This window comes from Amblyomma americanum, chromosome 11 (assembly GCF_052857255.1).
Source record: "Amblyomma americanum isolate KBUSLIRL-KWMA chromosome 11, ASM5285725v1, whole genome shotgun sequence".
Taxonomy (NCBI): domain Eukaryota; kingdom Metazoa; phylum Arthropoda; class Arachnida; order Ixodida; family Ixodidae; genus Amblyomma; species Amblyomma americanum.
In genome coordinates this window covers 98,903,212-98,928,362 of record NC_135507.1, presented here as the reverse complement: position 1 = coordinate 98,928,362, position 25,151 = coordinate 98,903,212, and the positions used below count along the sequence as shown (strand labels likewise).

Genomic DNA, 25,151 nt, shown 5'->3' with positions numbered 1-25,151 from the left:
CACGTGTCTGACACGCATAAATATAAAGGGTAAAAGTCAAAACACCTGCAAGTCTAAACACAAAAATTATGCAAAAACATCAAATTTATAGCAAAGCTATTACCGGGGCCAGTTGGTTGATCATTATGCGAAGGAATGCGCTAAAAGCGCTTGTGTCGTGTGTGTGTGTTGTCTTCTTGTGCCGCTTTTAGCACATTCATTCGCATCATAATCAAATTTATAAGTGTTGCTCAACATAACTTTGAAATGGTAAAGTGCATGGCTTTTTGTTTACTACAAAAACAACCCCTTTATAGAATGTTCAAATCAAATTAGACCTGTAAAACAATTGTGAAAGACATGTAGAAAAATTTCTACTGATAGAAACTTCCTTCGAAAGCAATAGAGAGGCGAAAATAAGTGTGCCCTGTAAATAAAAGTTTTTTCATTTTGCACTGAAGTCACACCTCATAAATGCAAAGAAACATAAAGAAGTATAGCTCATCTCGCACAAAACAGTCCTTTTCGTTAGGACAAAGTCCTTCCTCCCAAAGGAATGTTGCTCACTCACTGCTCTTTGCGCTGGTCGTCGCATCTGCCGTGACAAATGTAGGAAACTGAAAACCCTTTTTCCACTTGCTTCTCTTCTCAGGCAGTGAGTGAGGAGGACAGTGATGGGCAGGTGAAACAACGGTGAAGTTCTAGAAAATTCACAACTTTCCAAGACAGAATCTTTAACGCTCCCCCATCTGTCCATGTTCTTTTGCCACTTTCCAAAGATGAAGAGATATTGCCAGGTGGCGCTGAGGCAAAAAGACGTTGGCGCTGGTGGCGCGCGGATTGAAGGACGTTGAAGTTCGCCGTCTCTCCCACAGAAGGATGTGCTGCCGAGCCCTCTCTTGCCGGGTCCCTGTCTTGTCCCCAACACCGTGACAAATTTGCTGGAGGTGGGATTGATCTCATGTCCCATACCCTAATGGTTACCCGGCGCTCCAGTCCTATAGCCGTCAAGACGCCCATCCACCGTGCTCGCCGCCGGATTCGAGGCTTACCACCCGAGCCTGACCCATCGGGTATGTCCTCGTAGCAACTTGGCGCCGCCTCAATGCCTGGCGTGACCACCCCAATGCCTGCCGGGACCATCCCAATGCCTGCCGCGACCACCTCAATGCCTGGGGCGCCCACACCCTACTTCAAACTCCAGAACCCCCGTATCCTGAAGACTTTCCACGGCGACATCTTTGAAGACGTGTAAGACTGGTTGCAGCACTACGAGCGAGTTCCGGCATTCAACCAGTGTTATGACGCCGCCCAGCTCAGGAACGTCTACTTCAGTCTAGACGATGGCGCTCGGACCTGGTTCGAAAACCGTGAAGACCAGTTGTCCTCTTGGAGTGAGTTGCGGTGTCATCTCCTAGAAACATGCGGCAGCTCGGATCATCGCAAACGGGCAGAACGCACTCTGCAATCTCGCGTTCAGCTTACAAATAAAAAAGTTGCAGCGTATGTAGAGGACATTACGCACCTCTTCAGGCACGCGGGCCCTGCAATGTCCGAGGACAAAAAGCTACGCCATCTCATGCGTGGCGTCAAGGAGCAACTTTTTGCTGGCCTTGTCCGCAGCCCCCTGAAGACTATCGCCGAGTTTCTCACTGAGTCTTCCACGACTGAAACGGTTCTTCAGCAAAGAGCGTCCACATACAATCGACCCGTGTCCGCCGCCTCCGTTTCCGGTGAGTTACCATTCCACGGCACCAACGCCTCCCTGCTACGCGATCTCACACGTTCGATTGTGCGCGACGAACTCCGCCAGCTGTATGGTCCCCTCCCACAGCTCCAAGCTCCATAACAACCTTTGTCCGCGAGGAGCTGCAGCAAGTGCACCGGCTGTCCTTTCCTGCCGATGAGGCTCGTCCATCCCCTCCTCCTGTCTCACCTGACTGTCGTCTCACCTACGCCAAAGCCCTGCGGTGCCCTGCGGTGCCCTGCGCAAGGCCGGTCGCCCAGCCCACAGCAGAAAAACTGCAGCCAACGACCTTAGGGGGTGGGCTCCCTGGACAGCATGTGCGGGGGGGACCCCCCATCGACGCGGACACGACATGCCAACGCCTCGACGGTTGTGAAGTCCGCGGTCACCGTTCACTCCGACACAGCGACGCTTCCTCGACATAACGACGCCTCGACAGTTCCGAAGTCTGCGGTCATCGTTCACTCCGACACTGCGACGCTCCCTCGATATGACGCTTCGACGGTTTCGAGGTCCGCAGTACCCGCTCGTTTCGACGCATTGGCACTGACACATGACGGCGCCTCGACGATTACGATGCCCGCGCTCTCCGATCCCTCCGACGCACTGATGCCATTAGAAAGCACACGCCACACCGTCAAATTCCCGGTGGCAAAGCCTGCAGACAACGACGCCTGTGCCCGATCATCCCCTCCAGTGCCTCCAACTCGCGAGCGGTTTTCCTTAGACATACCTGTGATACTGGATGGTCGCCACATTCGAGCATTATTAGATGCTGGTGCTGGTTATTCGATTCTAAGCAGCCAGCTCGGCCCCATTCTCAAAAAGGTTCTCACGCCATGGGCTGGCACACACGTTCGCACTGCGGGCGGTCATCTGATTGCACCTCTCGGCATGTGCACTGCCCGAGTTCAAGCCCGTGGGTCCAGATTTGTCGTCTGCTGTCTTGTTCTGAATAACCGTTCGCACGACCTCATCTTGGGTGTCGATTTTCTGCGTGAATATGGGGCGATTATTGAACTACGCGATAACAAGGTTACGTTTTCAACTGAGAATGCTGTCGCCCTCAGCAATGCACCGCGACCAAGCCAGATGCTTCGAGTTTCTACGGACACTGTCACCCTGCCGCCTCGAACCAGCGCCTTCATTACGGTTGAGTGCGAATCATTTCAGGACGGTGACGCCATCGCCGAAACCAACCTTTCATCCCGGCAGTCTGATCCATCTTAATAGTGGCCAATCACAGGTACTTGCTACCAATTTTACGCACAAGCATCGGCATCTTTTTTGCGGCACTTCTGTAGCCTTTGTCGAATGCATCTCCGATGTTTCCGAGTGCTTCTCCTCAGAACCAGTGCAGCCTCCTTTCTCCCTATGAGAGCCTCGATGTCAACTCCGCACTGTCAACCAGCCAACGGGAACAGCTGTGTGCACTATTGCTCGAATTCAGAGAGTGTTTCGCCTCCTCGTCGAAAGTGCGTCAAACTACCATAGCCAAGCACCACATCGTGACGTACAATGACGTACCCCCAATCCATCAACACCCCTATCATGTATCATCTACAGAGCGCAAAATCATTAAGTCCCAAGTTAAGGAGATGCTCATAGATGACGTTATCCAGCCTTCCAACATCCCATGGTCCTCGCTGGTCGTCCTCGTTAAAAAGGAAGACGGCACTCTGCGTTTTTGCGTCGGTTACCAGAAGCTGAACGCAGTCACGAAGAAGGACATTTACCCATTGCCACGTATTGACGACTGTCTCGACCGCCTTCGGCGCACTCAGTATTTTTCGTCCATCGACCTAAAAAGTGGCTACTGGCAAATTGAGGTCGATGAACGGGATCGTGAGAAGACGGCCTTTGTCACTCCCAATGACCTTTATGAATTTAAGGTTCTACCTTTCGGTCTTTGTTCTGCACCTGCCACCTTTCAGCGGATGATAGACACTGTCCTTGCCGGTCTTAATTGGCAGTGTTGCCTAGTCTATTTCGACGATGTGGTGGTTTTCGCCGACTCGTTTAGTCAACATCTTGAACGCCTGCGGATGGTCCTCGAACTCCTTCGTTCAGCTAACCTGACATTGAAGCCCCAAAAATGCCACTTCGGTTACCAGGAGCTGAAATTTCTCGGCCATGTCATCAGCGCCGCCGGCGTGAAGCCCAACCCCGACAAGCTTGCAGCGGTTGCGGAATTTCCACCCCCACGTGACAATAAAGCTGTTCGGCGCTTTCTAGGGCTCTGCAGTTACTACCGGCATTTTGTCCAAAATTTCGCTGACCTCGCAGAACCGCTGACTCGACTCACCCGCAACGCCACACCTTTTGTTTGGTCCCACGAGCAAGACGTGGCTTTCGCCGAGCTCCGCCTGCGTCTTCAAACGCCACCCAATGGCCATTTTGGTTAGCGGGGTGACACTGAAATACACACCGACGCCAGCAACATCGGCCTCGGCGCGGTTCTCTTGCAACGCCAGGATGGCGTTGAACGAGTCATGGCTTATGCAAGCCGCTCTCTGTTGTGCGGAGAGATTAAAAATTCCACGACAGAAAAGGAATGCCTCGACATTATTTGGGCCGCTGCAAAATTTCGCCCCCATCTTAATGGTCGCCCTTTCAAAGTGGTCACTGACCACCACTCCTTGTGTTGGTTGGCCAACCTGCGTCTGGACGCCTGGCACGATGGAGCCTTCACCTGCAGGCATTCAACCTCACCATTGTCTATAAGTCCGGACATAAGCATGAAGACGCCGACACCCTCTCTCGTGCGCCTGTCTAACTCGCAACATACGACACGGACAACGACATCAGTTTCCTTGGGGCTATCCATTCTTCTGATTTGTCAACCCAGCAGCGCACCGATTCAGTGTTACGACCCCTCATCGATTATCTGGAAGGTCAGCCAGCCACCGTTCATAAATGTTTTTCTCGACATCTGTCGTCGTTTTCCCTGCAACGAGGTGTGCTCTATAAGAAGAACCCTGGTTCCAGTTCGTGAGCGTACCTCCTCGTCGTGCCTACAACACTTCAAGAGGAAATACTTTCCGCGTGCCACAACGAACCAACCTCTGGCCATTTGGGATACTCTCGCAAGCTTTCCAGAATACGCCAGCTGTTCTACTGGCCCAAACTTACCACTGTTGTTAAACGCTATGTGCAGAGCTGTCGGCAATGTCAGCGCCGTAAGGCCCCGGCCGCCAAGCCTCCGGGGCTCCTCCAACCTATTGCACCCCGCTCGATCAGGTCGGCATGGACCTTCTCGGCCCTTTCCCTTTGTCCTCGGGTGGCAACCGGTACATCATCATTGCCACAGACTACCTCACTCAATACGCCGAGGCCAAAGCCTTACCTCGTGGCACAGCATCCGAGGTTGCAGATTTCTTCATGAATCAAACCGTACTTCAGCACGGCGCCCCGTCCTACATCATTACCGACCGAGGGACCTCCTTTACTTCCCAGATGACGGCCGAAATTTTTCAGCTACGTGGTACAACCCACCGTAAAACTACTCCTTGCCACCCGCAGGCAAATGGGCTGACAGAGCGACTTAATAAGACCATGGCGGACATGCCGGCGATGTACGTCGATGTGCAACACAGGACTTGGAACATGATCATACCGTACATGACATTCACCTATAACACAGCAGTTCAAGAGACGACCTGTTTCACACCGTTCCGCCTCCTCTATGGCAGGGAGGTTCAGACGATGCTCGACGCAATGCTCCCTTGCGCAACTGATGACCAACTTTCTGCTGACGCTTAGAAGTTTGCCCACGAAGCCGAGCAGGCTCGTCAGCTAGCACATATTCACATCACACAGCAACAAGATAAAGACTCACGCCGATACAACCTCCGGCGCAGACAAGTCTTCTACAATCCCGGCGACCAGGTTTTGGTATGGATACCTGTTCGACGGCGATGCTTGTCCTAAAAACTCATTTGACTAGCCCAACCTGCCACCTCACTGAACGAGACCAATCATTTTTTGCAATTACAGTGTCCTTTCCAATGAGAGCACCCAGAACTCTCTTGGAGCTGCTATAGTGCCAAGGCCTCAGTTGCTGCTGCATGCAAGCTACAAGAGATTGAGGAACACCACTCAGTATAAAACAAAGTCCAAACTCACTTGATGAGGTTCTCGACAGACTTTTCTTTGACCTTAATATCTGCAATGGAACCAAAAAAAAAAAATTTGAGTCAGCATGGCTCACTGTTGTTCTCCACTCACGCTGCTAAAGCGGGGAATGCATATGGCTACATCATCCAGCACAAACAGCACTAAGATAAAGGACAGTAACAGAAAGCATGAAGAAAGGCAAGGTCGCATATATGCATCGGGTGTCATCCACATGCTTTTCTTCTTCAGTCTTAACAATGTGTTTGGCCACCATATTCACTCTGCAAGCAATTGCATAAAGCTGCCGTTGTCGATTAGTCAACGCTAACCGTGCTGACAACTTTAAGTACAGTAAAAACTCGTTAATTTGAAGCCATTGAAACCACAAAAAAATATTCAAATTAAATTGGTTTTAAAATTAACCAAGCAAAGCAAAAAAAAGGGGTGGGACCCACGCAAAAAATTTTGCTACGTGATCCACTAACTTTATTGGATGAACTTTGCGATTATTGCATAATATCAAGTAAAAGTTGATCCCTAACTTGTAGCTTTTGGCAGCAAGAAAAAGTCAACTCAAAATGTAAGTGAACGCATACACCCCCCCTAGCATTTCCCACTCATATATAATTGGAAATCCTCACACCACTCCTAGTGCAGTGGTGCAGCAGTCAAGCAATGTGCCACTGCCCTGCGATGCAGGTGCTGCTGCCAGTGGGGCTTGTGAGAACCAAGTTGCCCTTACCAAGCAACCACAATGTCATGGACAGAGGCTTTGGACAGACAAACATCCGTGAAATCAAAGATTTGGGGCTTTGATGCTGGCGCACTAAAATTCTCAGTTGCTCAAATGGAAAAATTACACTTGTGTACCACCTGGAATAACACAGGTCTCTTGCTTGTTTGTTTGTTGGTGTTTCCCTGCCATCCTTTCTTTTTCTTGTCCATTCATCAATAAGAAACAAATAAGAATGTTCATTGGCAAGAACAAAGGGTACTTGAAAGTCTGCAGTCTGTTGTTTCATGTAGTGTTATCTTTCTTTTTCTACCATGTCTAGTCCCAAAGTTTGTGAAATCCAATAAACTCCAACATAAAATGCCCATGAACTACAATAGATGCCTGCCTAACTGCAACCAAGTGGCCATGAATGAAGCACTTGTGAGCGTCCTTCCATTCTGTCCTTTTGCATATACGCTACTTCCTTCTAAACGTGACTGGAGACCAGCTGGCTTTACTAGCTATTCCCCATAGTTACGAAAACCACAGTAGAGTAAAAGCTCATTAATTTGAACTTTAAAGGGACTATGCAACAAATAAAAAGTCACTTGTAAATGTTTGCAATGCTTAGAAATGATGCTAAGAAGCATTCACACCAAGTATGAGTCTTCAGAACTGAGCCGGCAATTTATTATGAATTCTTAAAAACTGTGTTTAAATTTTGCGGGCCGATTGGTGTGCTCGTAGTGACCGATTTTGAAACTAAAATTGTGAAAATAGACGTCACTGTACCCATGACGCCACCAGGCCACCACACACTGTCATTCGCTGGAGCCACGGCAGCCACGACGTCACAGGCACACTTCCAGTAGCCGTGAAAATCGTCTGCTCGTGCCGCCGCGCAAGCCTCTCGGGCGGGCAAGCGCCGGCCAGGGCATTGCCTTCGAGCATATGGTTTCAATTTTCCTCTGCCGCCTCCTTCTGTCAAGAGTTCCAGAGCCACTCACACAGCTCTTCGTGGGCACGCATAGGGCTCGATGCCCATCGCGGCCGTAAGAGCAAGCAGTCATGCCTCGAGGCCCGGATCTATTACTGCTAACTACAACAGACGACAAACAAAGAAACACGACACACGCCGCAATCACGCCGCCGACACTGCTGCTGGGGTGCGACACTGCTGCTGGGGTGCTGGGGTGCTAGGTCTGCTTTACGTAATCTCAATTAAATTATTGCATAGTCCCTTTAAGGGACTGGAAAAAATGTTAAATTATTGAAAAGTTCGAATTATCGAATGACCGGAAAGAACTAACAAAAACCGCTTGTCTCACGGTAAATTTATTTTGTGGAGGACTGGGCAATGGTTGCCCGATTTTAAGATGAGAACAGTGCGGCAATGACTGATTTCCACGTTTCCATCAATGCTTTATTGAGTGCATACTGTCTGGAGCATAGAAGCAGAGCTGCGCCAAAATCATGAGGGCAATATGGTATTCAAGTCCTGAGTAGGACTATTTTGATGATCTCTAGCAGCGTCAGTCTTACCTGGACAAGACCGCTCGTCGGGAACCCATTCAAACTAGCCAGTGCGAGAACCGCAGCATCTGATTCAGTGAACGTACAATGCCATAGACTTACATGGGCATTGGCTGGCAGTTCGAATTATCCAGATTTCCGAACTAACGGGGATCTAGTTAACGAGCTTATACTTTATCTTATTTCTCCTTGGCTATGAGGGCTTCAGAAAGGCATTCACCCTCTTGTCACTGCCTCGCAACTCTGACTGAGTAGGTGCATATTGCAACTGTTGTCATGTTTGAAATCTCCCTCAACCTTCAGGAATATCACTAGGCACACAGTAACGCACCCACCGACAATTGCCGGTCTACAATCGCGATCTGTTGCCTTCCAAATAGATTCATGATATAAAAACAGCCCAGTGGATGGACACAGACAAAAGTGAGGCACAGAAGGGGAAAAAGTGATGACTTCAACTGAGCTAAACACATAGACAACACAAGCATTGGCTCTATTGGTAGCCGTTCAAATGCTTTGGTGCATTTTTTTTTCTTTTTCAGCAAGTTCATGTGCAAATTCTGTGTTACCCGCAATAAAGTTTACTTTCCTAATAAAAACTGCGCCTGCGTGAAAGGGAACAGAGCAAAAGTAAAGCACAAGGACAACCACAGAAGACACCACAAGCACATGAGCTGCTAAGAAGTTAAAAGAGTTTCGACTGTCGAAGACTCTCTCGCAAGGCCTGAAATCACAGAGCATTGTCATTATTGCATTGCGCACTGTGCTGCCAAAAAATGGCACGAAAGACCACACAGGGCACAGAGAAAGCGCATTGGCCATGTGCTTTCTGGTCTTTCGTATCATCTTCCGTAAACACAGTGCAAAAATGAATGAAAACCAGTTTGCCCTGTCTAATCAAGTGCCCCCACAGAGACTACGAAACATTTTTTTTTTTAGTGGGGGGCGGGGCTTCGAGTTTGTTTCGTTATTTATTACATGTTTTTAAACAAAAATTTTTTAATAATTTATTTATTCTGCATTGTTCAAAGCTGCATTAGTTAAATACATATAAAACTTAAAATGAAGTGGCCGGCCTTATAAAGATGTACAGGTGCTCACAGAGTAATTTGGAACGCCGCGCAGGCAGCCGGGCGCCGGCGGAGCACGCCGGCGGAAGATTAAAGCCGCGGCTTGCGCATGCGCTGGCTCCCCAAGGAGCGAGCCGCGTTCCCTAGTGAACCTAGATTAGCTCTGCTACTGCAGAACGCTAGCGCAAGGGCCTCTTAGGGCAGGGCCAGGTGGGCGGCACAGTGCAGTGTCTGTGACATGCTATTTTCGCGCTGCCCAAGTAATCTCTACTCACATGTGGACTGCTTGCAGCGCTTTGGCAACGGTATATGAATCCATTCTGTGATGCAGCCAAGGTTTCCATGATTGTGTACGAGCTCCGCGGACTGGCTACCACAGCACCTCTCGCCCTTTTTGAGATTCGACAGCGGGTGTGCGAACTCCATTTCTTGCGCAATTACTTCTTCTGTTTCAATTTGTATAGTGAATTAAAGAAACATTTTGACACAGACTTGACGGATCATTTAGCTGGAATGAAAGGACTAACGGCAATAAAACTGTTCTAAAAAATTAAGGTGGGGGATTTCTCAGTGCCTACTTCATCCACAGGAGGCTTTTTTTCATGCATCCAGCACTGTAATAAGCTTATATTAAGGCTCAAGAATATCACTGAGGCTTGCAGGTATTTCTACACTGCGCTCTTGTGGTATCTGGTAGCTTCGCTTTTCCCCTTGTGGCGAGTACTCTCGCATTTGATTGCGCGTTTGCATTTGTTGACATGACAACACGCTTTTAATCAAGAGTAGGCCCTACGAGTTAAATACAACAAAAATACTATGGAAAGCACTTTGCGGATACACAGCAGAAATAAGGCTGGGTTTATTTTCCCCCAGAAAAGGAAAAAAAAAAGGACAGAGAGGTAACTCTGCGTCACCATCCCCGACACGCCAACTTTTTTGCATTCAACTCGTACGACCTCAGTGAGTGACCTCGAATAGGCAACTAATAAGAGCCAGCTGCCTAAATTTTTTGTGCATGAAAATGTGCTGAGAAATGCGACGCTTAATTTATAGAGAAAAAATCTCTCTATAACTATTCTTTTGCACCAACAAACAAACCCTCGCTATTTTGCTGAAATGGTGCTTTCATTCAAGATAGAAAATAAAACTGAGGGAGAAATTGCGCAAGAAGTGAGATTTCCCAGACCCAGCTTACGTGTTTTAATATAAGAGCAGCAGTTCTATGCTATCCGTAGAGCCAATGACGTCGAGTGGCCGCCTGTCCGGCGTTCCGAATTATTCTGTGAGCACCTGTACATACAAGTAGTTATTGACTGCATTAAAGAAGTTTCTGCATAGTCTCTTTCAATTCTGCTAATCATGTTCATGAATAGCAGTCAGTCAATCAACCCTCCTGCTGGGAGAATACTCAAAAGAAAAGTCTTCAGACCAGCTACAAAGCCAGCTAGCTCAGCCATACCGTGTTTACATTAATAAAATCCTAGAATTGAAGCGTTCGTCAGAAATCTGATGTGAGCGCAAGCAGTTCAAGAATTGGTGGGGAGCGCACTGCACACACTGCCAAAATAGTCGCCCCCTCCTCCCAAACTCTTTCAAAGTCCCTGCCCCAGTGACCGCACTCTGCACAGTCCTCACCCAGTAGGCAGAGAGTGTGCAGTCCCCGCTGGCGGTTGGCAGCAATCTTGTCGTAGTAGCTGTGTGGCCGCCAGGTGTCTGTCCACATGACGATGGACACCGTCTCGCCAAAGCTGTACAGCTGCAGCAAAAAGAGGTGCCCAGCTATGACCACAGCGAAGCCACTGCAAAAGGCCTCATCAAGCTAAACTGCAGATGAAGGGCAGACATCTCGGAGCATTAAGGCTTAAACACTCCATTGGCAGCCATCCCTCACCATGATTGATGCTTACCCCCGTGCTTACGGAAGCAAAACGAGTTTTATGCAGCTGGGAAGAGAAACGTTTTTATCACAAGTGATGTTCACGCCTACTTACGCTAGCCCCCGAAGGATTAGTGAAACATGAGTATGAGTGAAGTATGAAGTATGGAGTGAAGTGAAGTATGAGTGAAAGTGCACCGGTGATACAATGGGTACAAGCTTTCCCCTGGTCTGGTGCTCGGCTCATTTAGGGTGAAATGCTTGGGAAATGGGCCCTTCATCCCACCTTGAGTAGAAGAAAATATTTTGTGCCATGGTGCTCTTTGGCCACAGATGCTTTTGCACCATGAAAATCCATCATCATCATCATCATAAAGTGCAAAAAAAAGAGAACCTTCATTAAACTTCCTAGCCCAAGAAAAAAAAATATTGGGTCCAACTGAGAAATCCAACTGGAATCTAATGAGCTGAACAGGTCAGCCAATTGGACTTATGAATCCAACTGATTGGATTCTAGAGTCTACTCATTTCAATTGGTTTCCTCACTTCCAGTTGGGCATTCTTCAACTGGGAGATCCAATTGGAGCATACAATTTGGCAATCCAATTTGGGCTTCCGCCTGGAAGCTCTAATTGGAAAGTCCAAATGGAAACAAATGACCTCTATGACTGAGATCTGCATCTTGCTCTGTACGAGTACAGAACAGTGCAATAATGAGGTTCTTGAGAAGAAAGATATTATCAGCTTAATCTGCTGAAGTGTTTTCATCATTTCCATCACCTCAGCAGACGTGATTAAATACAATAACTTTGCTCAATGGACCAGCGCCACTGGTTTCAAGAGGAAGGTCCAATGAACGTTGTATAGTTTAAGCCTGAAAAAAGGTTACTCTAGAGGAACTATATTGAACACTCTGGTCGTGTGTCACCTCTTCAGGCTTTCAGTCTTCCTATGGTTTAATCCTCTTTAGCAGCCATCATGCCTGGACAAGATACAGACAGGTCCTCTTGTCGAAATGCTGGCAAGCACCCTCAGGCTTTCCCCTCCCTTGTTCCCTTTGCAAGTGTCAAAAACAATCTGCGTACCTTCTCTACAATGGTTTATGCATTATGCATGCTTGCCTGGCATGCTGGTAGGTTCTCTCAGATCATTAATGGCAGTTTACCAACATCCCTCAAGAAAAAAGTATACAACAGCTGTATCTTACCTGTGCTCATATATGGGCAGAAATGTGGAGGGTTCAGTTTAAGCTAAGGAGAACGCAGCGAGCTATGGAAAGAAAAATGATAGGTGTAATGTTAAGTGACCGGAAGCAGGCATAGTGGGTGAGGGAACAAGCGCGGGTTATTAACATCCTAGTCGAAATCAAGGGGAAGAAATGGGCTTCGGCACTTGGGCAAGGCATGCAATGTGAAGGCAAGATAACCGACCGCTGGTCCTTAAAGGGGCTGCGAAACACATTTTCAGTGTATTGTTTTACCTGTTGGTTGCATAGAATGAGTTATATTGATGCTATTAGCATTGGTTGTACCGCGTATACTGCATCTTTTAATATATTAATTAGCTCGCAAAAACAAATTCGTGGCGCTGACGGTGTCACCATACAGTGGTGGTTTTTAGCAGCAGATATGACATCACAGCAGGCGAGCTTTATGGTTGGACAAAGAGTAAATATACTGCAAATTGGGTTAATAACTAGAGATACGTTTTTGTCAAGTTTTTGTGTTTTATATTACATTAACAAAACCAGCTTGTTTGCCCTAGATAAAAGCACTGTAAATCAAGTAAAACAAAAACACGCCACCAGAGGCACTGGCTACTTTTAGCATAGAAGGACTTTGCGCCTCTCTGTAAACATCCTCCGACCTAGCACTATAAACACTTATGGCTACTCTCTATGTACCTGAGAGCGGCTTTGTGGAATCGATCCGATCGAGCCATTGCACTCTATAAGTGTTCGTTTCGGTCCCAAGGAAGGATGTGTTCATTTCACATTTAGCAGGCAGTGCGCATCGTCAGCTTGTGGAGGATCACCGGGCGGCGGCGCCAGGTGGCGCCACGTTCCCGTCAACCGCGCGTGGTCCTTAATCACCGTGACCAACCAGCGCGCTAGCGCGCTAGGAGGGACGAGCGATGGTTGGCGATAAGCAGTAGCGGTACGCGCTATGCTAAATGTGTCTGATATTTTGCGCAGGCTGTCACAACGTCGCAGTACCTTGCGCTCGAGTTCGGATCCATAAGTAAGAGAACGTCACTGATCAGTGTTCCCTTCTGCGCCGTCGACGTGACGGTGAAGCATCGCTGGGTCAGCTGAGCGTTCACATGGTTGCTGTAACCATGCAAACGGGGCTGCCAGCCTTGGCATGAACGAGTTACAGAGAACAGGCAACCATGGAGTGCAAACTTCCGCCACGTGCTAAGATGGGCTGTTTTGATTGGTCGCCCTGAGTGTCGTCATTGGGAGAGTGAAATGGGAATGGGAAGCTGCGCGAAAATCGAGTTGAGGGCAGCATTTTCTTTGCTTGTATTTTGAAATTTCTTCATTGAATTACTCCCGTTCCTATGCATCGATTCTCGTAATTCTTTTTGAGTCAGCATCTGTGTGACATAAAAATCCAACTGAAGCGTAACCGGCATCCGTTCAAGCGGTGTTTCGCTGCCCCTTTAAGGGTAACGGAGTGGATTCCAAGAGGCGGCAAGCGTAGCATGGGGCGGCAGGAAGTTAGGTGGGCGGAGGAGATTAAGATGTTTGCGAGGATAGGATGGCTGCAGCTGACACATACAGGACAGGGTTAATTGGACAGACATGGGAGAGGCCTTTGCCATGCAGTGGGCGTAGACAGGCTGATGATCATGATAATGATGCCTGCCTGTGGCCCACTTCAATGCTGCTACTTCAGACCAACGCAGTGGGCCTGTTTTGAATCCAGAAGTTCTTTGTCAGGTGGCACCACCAAGCAGAGCGGCACGGGTCAAAACTTAAATGGGAGGGTGACCTCTTACTTTTGTGCAAAATGGTGCTACAAGCTACAAATGGCTCCAGCTGACAGTCCAGTGGTGTGCTACCTCTTTCTGCCTTTCCTTCGTCACTGTCAGAAGCATAATCGAGCTGGCTCCCAAACAAATGTACAGAGTGTGTGCCATGCATGTTTTAACAAAAGCTATAATGACAGGCATTGCATAATCAGGGGGTAGAAGAGCCTTATGTCCAAATACTGGAAGATATATATAGCAACTGCACAGCTACTATAGTCCTCCATAAAGTCAGCAATAAAATTCCAATAAGGAAGGGCGTCAGGCAAGGAGACACGATCTCGCCAATGCTATTCACCGCATGTTTACAGGAGGTATTTCGAGGCCTGAATTGGGAACAGTTGGGAATAAGAATAAATGGAGAATACCTAAATAATCTGCGATTTGCTGATGACATTGCCTTGCTGAGTCACTCAGGAGGTGAACTGCAAATCATGATCAATGAGTTAGACAGGCAAAGCAGATCGATGGGTCTAAAAATTAACATGCAGAAAACCAAGGTAATGTTCAACAGCCTAGCAAGGGAACAACAGTTTACAATTGGCAGCGAGAGCCTAGAAATAGTGACGGAATACGTCTACTTAGGGCAGGTAGTGACAGCTGATCCTGATCATGAGAGGGAGATAACTAGAAGGATAAGAATGGGGTGGAGCGCATATGGCAAATTCTCGCAGATCATGAGTGGCAGTTTACCAATTTCCCTCAAGAGGAAAGTGTACAACAGCATAATCTTACCGGTACTCACCTACGGGGCAGAAACGTGGAGGCTAACGAAAAGAGTTCAGCTTAAGCTAAGGTCAACGCAGCGAGCCATGGAAATAAAAATGATAGGTGTAACGTTAAGAGATCGGAAGCGGGCAGAGTGGGTGAGGGAACAAACACGGGTTAATGACATCCTAATCGAAATCAAGAGAAAGAAATGGGCTTGGGTAGGGCCTGTAATGCGAAGGCAAGATAACCGCTGGTCCTTAAGGGTAACGGATTGGATTCCAAGACAAAGTAAGCGTAGCAGGGGGCGGCAGAAAGTTGGTGGGCGGATGAGATTAAGAAGTTTGCAGGCAAAGGGTGGATGCAGCTGGCAAAGGATAGGGTTAATTGGAGAGACATGGGAGAGGCCTTTGCCCTGCAGTGGGTGTATTAAGGCTGATGATGATGATGATGATAATGATAGTTGCACGGGCACCTAAAATGTTGTACACTCATGTCGGCATGACTCTCAGCAAGAGAGCACAGAGAAATTAAGAAAGCGCCATGTTTAGCTATTAGAAGTTTGACATGGGCGTTCTGCCTTAACTCTGTATCTTGATGTATTGATGTGTTTGTCATTCCACATTTGAACTGTCACACTGTAATGATTCCATTCACCGTTTATAAGAGTATTATTGCACAACTTTTTTAGATCATGTTCAAATAGGTTTATGCCCTGACTTTGACTCGGATTCCTGCCTTCGCATATCTTTCATGACTAAGACTGGAAGTAGTTCTCCACAGAATACTGTCACTTCTCTTTGCAGTGCTATATGTATAAGGGTCATGCGGCCCCATGCCAGGTGCCTCAATAATGAATACATGTTTAAGCACATTCTGCTGACGTTAATTACCTTCACTCAAATTTATGCTGAGCATAGAGAAGACCTGCAGGAGAGAAAAACCCACCTGCAGCCCACAGCAGCCAACCGCGGTCAGGATCGAAGCATTGTAGATGATGCTGGTCTGGACACCCTGCTCGTGCGCCCGAAGCATCAGGTCGGAGTGCGTTGTGGCACTGCGCATCACGAATAGAGCTGCTCCACACTCTTCAACATGCTCAGGAACGCACAGCGACAGCCACTGGGTCAGCGTCACCATCGTTAGCCTGACTACATCCATTGCAGGCCTGTACGGAGTGATTGGCAAGACTACCGAGGGCATACCAACAGAGGATATGCCAAGTGCTAGAGGGAAGTAATTTTAGTAAGCAACAAAATAGGTTTTTTTGAGGTTCTGATAATTAACCATTTAACTATACTAAAGCTAGCAGCTAGTTGCAATTAGAGGTTTGTAGCCGGTCGTTAGCATAGCTATATCAGTTTTTAGAATTTAGAAAAAGCGATTACCCTTGGAGCTGTGGCTCAACAAAATTTCTGACATGCACCGAAAAGGTTGCTTTGCCTGCATGCTTTTCGAAAGCACATGTATTCTGGCATGATGTTGCCAAATTTTGTCAAGCCACAGCGCCAAGGGTAATCACACTTTCGAAATTCCAGAAGCTGATATGGATATTACTTACTAATGGCCGGCTACAAGTCTCTAAATGCAACCAGTTGCTTAGCTATGATAGTTACAAAGTTAATTATCAGAAATTAGTTAACCAGCTTACTAAAGAAAATTCACCTGCTTTCCGGTGTCCGCCAACACTGGTACTACAATGCCACAAAATCCATATTTTCACCCCAAAAAACCTATTTTTGAAAATTACTTAGTCTTCCCTGTAACACCTGGTATATACACCCCTCGTTTTCAGGTAAACCCAATTTTACCCCATTCTTGCACCCTGAACAAATGCCCTAAATATTGGATTAAACCCGACTTCTCCCTGAAAATGAGTCTTACAGACAATGTTGATTTTCCAGTTCACAAAGGTGAAGACACCGCAAGAAAATTTGTCGATATCCAGTGCTCATTCCAGAGAGGTGTCTTCGGTCAACTAAGCATCTTAAACCTCCTTTAATGCTCATTTTCATGAGGCTAATGAATTTGAGGATAAGTTCTAAAAGGACAATTCAGAAGCAAGAGAGTAAAACGTGGCTACCGACCAGGCGTCTTAAAGGAGTCACTGTATGGAGTACTAACCTTTCTATCAACCCCATGATACAAGGACCTAGCATGTTTAAAAGCAGTGCTATCGTTAAAACGGTTACAACAATTTTAATGACCTTGCATCGCTAAAATTGCGCCTGCCACATGTGACCTAAATGCAACTTTGACGTCACAGAGGTGTTGAAACAGAAACTGAAACAGCACGAGAGAAAAATTCTATTGCAAATTATTGAGCAGTAATCGGCAAACACCACATGGCGATCCATGTACAGTAACGTCTTATGCATCATTGCAAGGAGGAAAACACGCCATCCAAATTAGGTGTCTATAATCCTTCAAATTTTGTTTGTTATTCTTAGCTTCTTTTTTTTCTAGTGTATGTTGATATACACTACTCCCCTCTGCAATGCCCTTGGTCCCCGATAGCATGCACATAACTAAATAAACAAATTCATAAATATGAATCTACATAGCAATTGTTCCGCCAAATGAGAGTTCAGTGTGGGTACACAGCAATGGAATATTTTTGGAGGAAATTTTCAAGGGAACACTGATATGTTTGATATGAAAAACAGTCCAAAACATCCCAGCTCAAAATGAGACAGCACAACTGCATTCACGAGTGCCGTGTTTGTAAGTAACAACTGCATAATCATCCATATCAATACAGGCAGCACAGCCACTCCACTCTTTTTGCTGCCCCGTGGTACCTGTGCCAACAGAAACCTCTTTGTGAAAGAGGACAAGTAAGCGAGTTCCCTCTGTTGGTGCCAATGAGAAACCCAGCCCACGAAGAGCACATACCCAAGTGGATCTCCAACGACAAGAAATGCCACATCTTCTTCCTTGGCAGCCTCCAGCACCGCAGCTGTAAGCAAACGACACCCTGTTCACACAGTCTTCACAAAGTGAAAGCGAGAGAGTATGCACAGGAATACATTCAAGCTGCAATAGCACCCCACAGTTATGCACAAGAGTGCGAAGACACTTCCTTTAGAAAGCTGTTGAAAGACAGTGCCCACACCTCCACATTATCGAATCCTTCAAAAGGTGCCAGACTATATGCTCCATCGATAGCAACGTGTTGACATAATGTATTGCATTCTGGAAGCCAGTTAAGAGCTATGTTAAAGCTGTTATCCTTTCATGGCTGTGCACAATTCACCTTCCTCACTTTTAAAGGAAAATATCCGCCATGCCACACAGCACTCCACAGAGCCATAGTAGTTGGCCCTTTTACTCGACAGTATGCCTGGACAAAGGGCATGACCCATTTCTTTTACCGAGTGCGCCATCAGAGCCTTTCAGCCGGTAATTCCTCCACAGGGCCTCATGCAATGGCACACTTCTGATGACGCAAAATACCAAAACGTATGTACCCACCCAGGCTGGCATGGGAGTGTCAGTTATGTTCATATTGGGTTATCTCTGGCACAAACTCAGTTAAAGGAGTATAGACACTTGACTTTTTGGTGTGCGTTTTTGCCTCTGTAATGAAGCATAAGACATTGTTATATATAGGTTACCATGTGGTGTCCTCCTACAGCCACTAAAAAATTTATAATCAAATTTCTTTCTCGTGCTGTACTGGTTTTGGTTTGAATGGCCCAACAATGACTGGACATCAAAGTGTGCTTACAGGTCACATGAAGCATGAAAAAACTACATAATCGCTGCTTCATCATTTTAATTCACAACAATGCTAAAGCCAGCTTACCTCAAGGGCCGGAATGACAACGAATGTAGAAGCAGCAATTATATTTAATTCATCCCTTAAATGCATGGAGCTTCTCATACACGGTCAATGTGTTCGCTCATGGAACCCAAACTGTGACAAAAAACACCAGCACAGACCCTGAAGCTCTGCAATGGACACCGTTGTGCCACCACCACAATCAACAAAAGTCTGCAGAGACACTTAAGAGTGTTTGCACGTGAGAAGGCGTAAGCCAGCCCGCTCAATTTGTGAACGCAGTCGCCGCGCGCTGCAGCGTGATGCAACCCAATGCCATGCAACTGGCAATTCTACCTCTGCGTGGCTCTACGTAGCCACCACCACGACACCGCCGGACCCCTTCTGATCTGCGTGTGAACTCCGTGAAGGCAGTCGCCACCCTATTGAGACTTGCACCTCCCTCCCCCCAGCTTCCACACCATGTTGCATACGGATGTACCTACTGTCTGCATGAGGTCATTCTCAACCTTACATCCATAGTCAGTGTGAAAGACCTTGGATGCCACATTCACCATGACCATGGGAAGTTTAAATATATTTCCTCATACGGCTGACGAAAAAAAAAGAAATCCGATGCCAAAGTACAATCCTTTTGAAACATGCTGTATGGCATTACCTGCCCAGATGCGGACCGGATCCCACAGAATAGGCCATTTCGCATCATCGTTCAAACTGAACGATCTGAATAAGCACGGTATGGAAAGAGTTAAAGTGCCTAAAATGTGTTGATTTGTTTACACAATGACCCTTTGTGACAGGAATGAGTGAAAAGGAGTATAAATGATATCTTGAAATATAATGCAAAGTAACACTGTGAATATAGGAGGACCCGAGAGGAACCGCATACTTGCGTATCTAGGAAGGCTGGAATTTTTTTGGTGCAATTCTGGGATGGTGCTCACAGCCACCTCAACTTACGAAAAATTTCTCGCACTGGAATGTAATTCATGCCTGAAGCAGCTATGATTTGTTTCTCCAGGACAGCAAGAATTTTAGTAATCTTTCTGCATCACTAAAACACACAACTGGTACCGACAAATTAAAAACTGCACCACAGAACTATGCTGTACAATGTAATGTTTCAACTCCTGGAATGTTCCTCTTAGGTAAGGCTATTTTCCTTGTGCAACATATCACGATTCACAGCTACATATCTGACACTTTCCAGAAGAATTGTTTTTGTATTGCTTTGAATTTTGAATTTGCTTAGAACGCTTTTTGTAAACTTCTGTTCTGTATTTTGTATATGTTGTGCAAATTGTATCCTTTGCCTTTGTTTTACCCCTACCCTCTGCATTGACAATTTTACCCTGAGGTTATTTAAAATAAATAAATAAATCTAATTGAAATGCTACAGACAGAGAAACAGCCCTGAGCCCTGGGTGGCAACAAGCTGCTAGAAATAGAAGGAAATTACAGAGCATAACAACAGCCTGGCACATCTTCTACGGCCTATATACAGCCGTGCTGCAAGTTCTCAGCTAGGAACTGTGGTATCACTAAAGGCCAATCAAATGAGCCAAAGGATATGAAGTTAAACAGTTAAAAGCAGTCGCCGTCTACAAAAGAAGTCATATCTTAAGCTGATATTAGAAGAGGCCTTAAAAGAACTTGGTCCTTCTCCTTTTTATTTATTTTATTGTATTTACTGACAAATATTGTTAGCCACTTTCAAGGGGCTGCGGCAGGTTTTCGGGACAGAGATATGTGCACTAGCAAAATGTACGTTCACAAGAATCACTTGACACGGCTGGAACATAAACTGGCGGACAAAGGTTTTCGTTAAATAAAGGCATGTTCCCAAGAGTAAAAAAACAACAATGCACTTTGACACAACCGAAAAAAAATGCCCTCAGCTGTGCAGACAGTTTAATAGAAATTAATACCACATCATCTTATGCATTTGTTGTGTTTACAGTGTACTGCTTCAATTTATTTCATGTTACTGCAACTTTGATATATTTTATATTTATTTCATATGCTGTACCATATTTTATGTCAATTCTGTTTTTATTGTTTATTGTTGTGTAATAAGCTTATTGATTTGTTTACCCCACTCCTGTAACAGCCCTCAGAGGAGGCTTACGAGGTTTAACGTCCCAAAGCGCCTCGGGCTATGAGGGACGCCGTAATGGAGGGCTCCGGATATGTTCGACCACCTGGGGTTCTTTTAACGTGCACTGACATCACACAGTACATGGGCCTCTATCATTATGCCTCCATTAAAATGCGACCACCATAGCAGGAATCAAACCCGCGCCCTTCGGGTCAGCCACAGAGCACCATAACCACTGGGCTACCCTGGTGGCTTAGCCCCATATAGGGGATGCAGCATGTATTAAATATTAAACTAAATAAATAAATAAATAAAATACATCTCATTTAAGTATGGTTCAAGTTTCACTTGAAATATAAACTTGGAGAGGTTAATAATATGGTGCAAGATGGGGAATCAACAAGGTCTTCAGGCAAAGAGTTGCATTCATGAACTGCATATAGAAAATTTGAAAACGAAATCTATTAGTATGGAAACTGTATTTTTGTAGGTGTTTCTCATGCTTGTGCCTGGTACTTCTTGACAAAGATAGAGACAAACAGCTACTACTGTCGATTAGCAGAGTGTTGTAGAGCTGGTAAAGAAGTGAGAAAAGAAAGAACTTAGCCCGTTAGTTGACTGTGGGTAAACCAGCCATGCCCAGGAGACCTGAAGGCAAAGTACAACGATTGCATTTGTTATAAATCAGGCTATTTTGCTCTGAATGCTTTCTGAACTAGTTATGTTTGTGTTTGTATATGAGAAACAAGATGTTGTATGCCATACCTGAGCATTGGTCGGACTAATGCTATATGAGAAGAGTATTGATTTCTGGGGAGGTGGCTTTTAACCTTGCGTTTCGAGGAATAGAGACAGCGGAATAGAGACACGTTTCTCCCAATATAAATCTTCAGTGATAAATCATCACCATCAGCCTGACTACGCCCACTGCAGGGCAATGGCCTTTCCCATGTCTCTCCAATTAACCCTGTCCTTTGCCAGCTGCAGCCACAGTATCCTCACAAACTTCTTAATCTCATCCGCCCCCCTGGACTTTCTGCCGGCACCCGCTATGCTTGCCTTCTCTTGGAATCCACTTTGTTACCCTTAAGGATCAGCACAGATAAATATTCAAAGAGTTTTACATTCATTAACTTTCTTTACTTTCGAGTTCTGGAGGTCGCAGTGGAAAAGGAAAGGCCCTTTTTTCCTAGTTATAGTCCCGCTGCTTCGAGGCTATTCATTACATTACAAGTTAGTCATCTGCAAAAATTGATCCGGAAAAATGAAAAGGTGCAGTAACGTCTCACTCTTAGCTCCCACCTGAGCCATACGATGAGGGAAAGCATGAGGAAAAGAGTGAGAGAAGGAAGAAAGAAAGAGGTGCTTTAGCTGAGGGCTCATGACCAATGTCAGAGTGGGATTCTATGTAGTCATCAGCAATGAGGATTAACCCGGAGTCATTCTGGTGTGTAAAAAACATGACTGGAGACTACTAACCAGCACCTTCAGGCTCAGCACCTTCATCAGTCTAGTAGGCATGCAGGTCCCAGCTATTCAAAGCACGTCGTTATACAAGCAAAATTTGTCACGGGTAATTTTCCAAACATAGAGCCTCTTGATATGAGGCTTTATGCAACGCAGCATACATTCTGGACATTATCTTTTTTGTTCAGCGGGTGTACCTTTAAAGAATCTGATTGCTCGGATCTATGCAGAGACCACGATAGACAGAGTAAAACCATACAGTGACATGAAAAATGTGCTTCAGTTGTCGAAAGACAAGCTCAAGTATTACACATACCACAGCCTTGCTCCACAAGTTCACGATCAGCCAAAATAAGCTGTTTTCCATAGAATTCCTCCTGTAACAAAAGCAACATTCAGGTCTGAAGTTGGCTGAACAAATAAATCACACACGTGGCAAAGGCAGTTTTAGAGACAACTCTCATAGGGTGCTTACGGTTCTACCTCTGCTAATGCAGAGCAGGGTGATACGAAATTCTCCAGCATTTCTACAGAGGTGGTAATCACACATCCTCTCAGTCATAGGCTACGGTAATAGCTTGCGAAAAGCACTAGGAGATCACAATTGAAGAAGCCAAGTGCACAAATAAGTCAAAAAGTGCACCAGTGTGCTTAAATATCAGAAAACATATGGGATGATAAATAATGACCAGTGTGCTTAAAAATCAGAAAACATATGGGATGATAAAAAATGACGAAATGAAATTGAACATTACAAGCAATTTCCACTTCCACACTCCAGTTTCCTTGAAACTGGATTATTACAGTACAGTACAGTACATGGATTATTACAGTAAGTGGCCAGAAGTTGTCTTCGCTGATGCCATCACAACTCAAACCGTTCAAGAATTCCTGCTTGGCCTCTTCGCTCGTGAGGGTTACCCTCAAGAGATTGTCTCTGACCACGGACCTCAATTTTCATCGATGGCCATGCAAACTTTCCTCCGCGAACGGGGGATACGCCATTGCTACTCTTCAGTGTACCATCCCCAAGCTAATGGACTCGTTGAACGATTCAATCGAGTGCTTAAGTCCTACATTCAGCTAGCTCTTTGCGAGCGACGCGACCTACGTACAGCGATTGTGGACTACCTCGGTGTCTACCGCTGTACGCCCCATGCCACGACAGGAATTGCACCAGCTGTCCTACTTCATGGCCGGTTGCCCCGCACAAGACTTAACGTCGTAGGACTGCCGGATCAGTCTTTCTCAATGGATCCGACAAAAGCGCTTAAGCTTTTGCGGCAGAGGCTTGCCGAGAAGCAAGCGCAATACAAGCTTTACGCGGACCAGCGGAGTGGCGCCCAGTGTCGTGACTTTCAGATTGGCCAGTACGTGCGTGTCCGCAAACCAAATGTGCGAGGCAAACTGTCAACTCGGTTTTCGGAGCCTCGGAAGGTTGTGGAGCAGCATGGACCTGCATCTTATCTGCTGGATGATGGGCGAGTGTGGCACTCGTCCAAGTTTTCTGCGGTTCGCCCAGAAGTAGTTCAGCAGCAACTGTCCTCCTCAGCTCCAGCGGCCCTTTTCGCTGATATTTCGCCGCCTATCGACGGCAACCGAATGCCGCCGCCCAGTCCACAGTCCGGAACCGTGGTCCAGGGTCCTTCTTCGGATGCGCCTTCAATCCATATGATGCCAGCCGTTCCGCCCGCTCCGGAATCGGCAGCCGCTTCTCAACCCTCGTGTAGTAAATCCACAGCGGCAACTGCGGCTTCACCTCCTGCGCCGCCTCGCCGAAGTACTCGCAAAACGAAGCGGCCCGCATGGTTCAAAGACTATGACATCCGCTAGACATTTTGTTTTTTTTAAGTGCGGCGGAAATGTGAAAAAGATGAAGTGTGGCAAGTGCGCTGCACGCACTCGCGCGCATGGGGGGAGAGAAGACGACGAAGTTGGAGAATACAGATCGGCTCGACTGTATGCTACGTGTACTGTTTCATTGCTAATTATCATTACTACGATACAACACCAAGCAGTCTCCTCTGTAGCAGAGGCACACAGAAAAGCGGGAAGAGTTGATCACGACCCATTGCTGAAAAACCGCAGCAGTGTCCTCTCTAGTGTAGTAAATTTGCGTAATTAAAAACCATGCAGTTCTGTGACAATGTAGGCAGCTTCAGTTGGGACTGCTAGACGGCCACCAGGACCGAGTATGGGTCGTGGTATCTTGATTCCACGTCTTGTGAACACTGTATCTGATCACTTGCGAGGAAACCACCTTGCTGCTGTCGATCGTTTACCCGTACGACAGCGTTCCAAAGAAAAGCGCAAATTCACAGATAGACTATCCATAACAAGCTTCCGCTACTTCCGGGCCGACAATTTCTGCGCCTGATCTCATGTCATGCTACAATGCTGGGAAAGCGGCTCATACACAACGCTCCGGTGAAGTCCCATGCGACGGTAGCAGAAACAATTCAGTCGACGGCGCTCACCAACTGCGCCTGGCCGACTGACAACACCGACGTGTAGGATTCGAGGTACACCTTCGAACACCTTCGGACGATTTCCAGGCCTTTTATCGTTATATCGCGGACGTCTCCAAGCCCTAAGCCAACGAGGTAAAGCATTTCAAGCTGCTTAACGCTACCGCGCAGAGAGACAGCTTAGCATGCGCTGTAAACACAACTGGAACACGTGCGAAACCACACATGCGACAAACAGCCAGACGGCCGATACGCTGGCTACGATCGTGGCTACGACGCAAGGTGGATTCAATAGAGAGTTCCGTTGATGATAAGTAGCGTAAAAAGGCGGAGAAGGAGTGGTAGTGGCAAGAGCGAAGCGGCTTTCGATGGGAGGCGCTGAGCAAAAAAAAAAAGAAGCGATTGGCCGCGCGCGGCACTGCCGTCGAATACTGGTAAAAAGTCGAAGGTAAAAATTGGATAGATTCAATGGAAAAGAAGCATGATGTAGAACTATATATCGATACTGGGAAAGGCAGATCAGGAAGGAAGCGTTTTATGATAACTCAAGAGGCAAT

At 46.6% G+C, this 25,151-nt stretch overlaps 1 protein-coding gene across 2 annotated transcripts in view; it reads right to left on the bottom strand.

Annotated features, from left to right (window-relative positions):
• Dph5 (diphthine methyl ester synthase) overlaps nt 1-24,852 on the bottom strand; it is a 38,436-nt gene extending 13,584 nt beyond the window's left edge. For both annotated transcript variants that reach the window (XM_077644493.1, XM_077644494.1), the window contains exons 1-6: nt 24,604-24,852; nt 22,443-22,503; nt 17,673-17,736; nt 15,726-15,834; nt 10,796-10,916; nt 5,852-5,891 (exon numbers count right to left, since the gene is read on the bottom strand). In XM_077644493.1, coding sequence (XP_077500619.1) covers nt 5,852-5,891; nt 10,796-10,916; nt 15,726-15,834; nt 17,673-17,736; nt 22,443-22,503; nt 24,604-24,738 — 530 coding nt within the window. In that variant the 5' untranslated portion in view covers nt 24,739-24,852. The remainder of the gene's footprint in view (nt 1-5,851; nt 5,892-10,795; nt 10,917-15,725; nt 15,835-17,672; nt 17,737-22,442; nt 22,504-24,603) is intronic.
• Nucleotides 24,853-25,151: the final 299 nt, after the last annotated feature.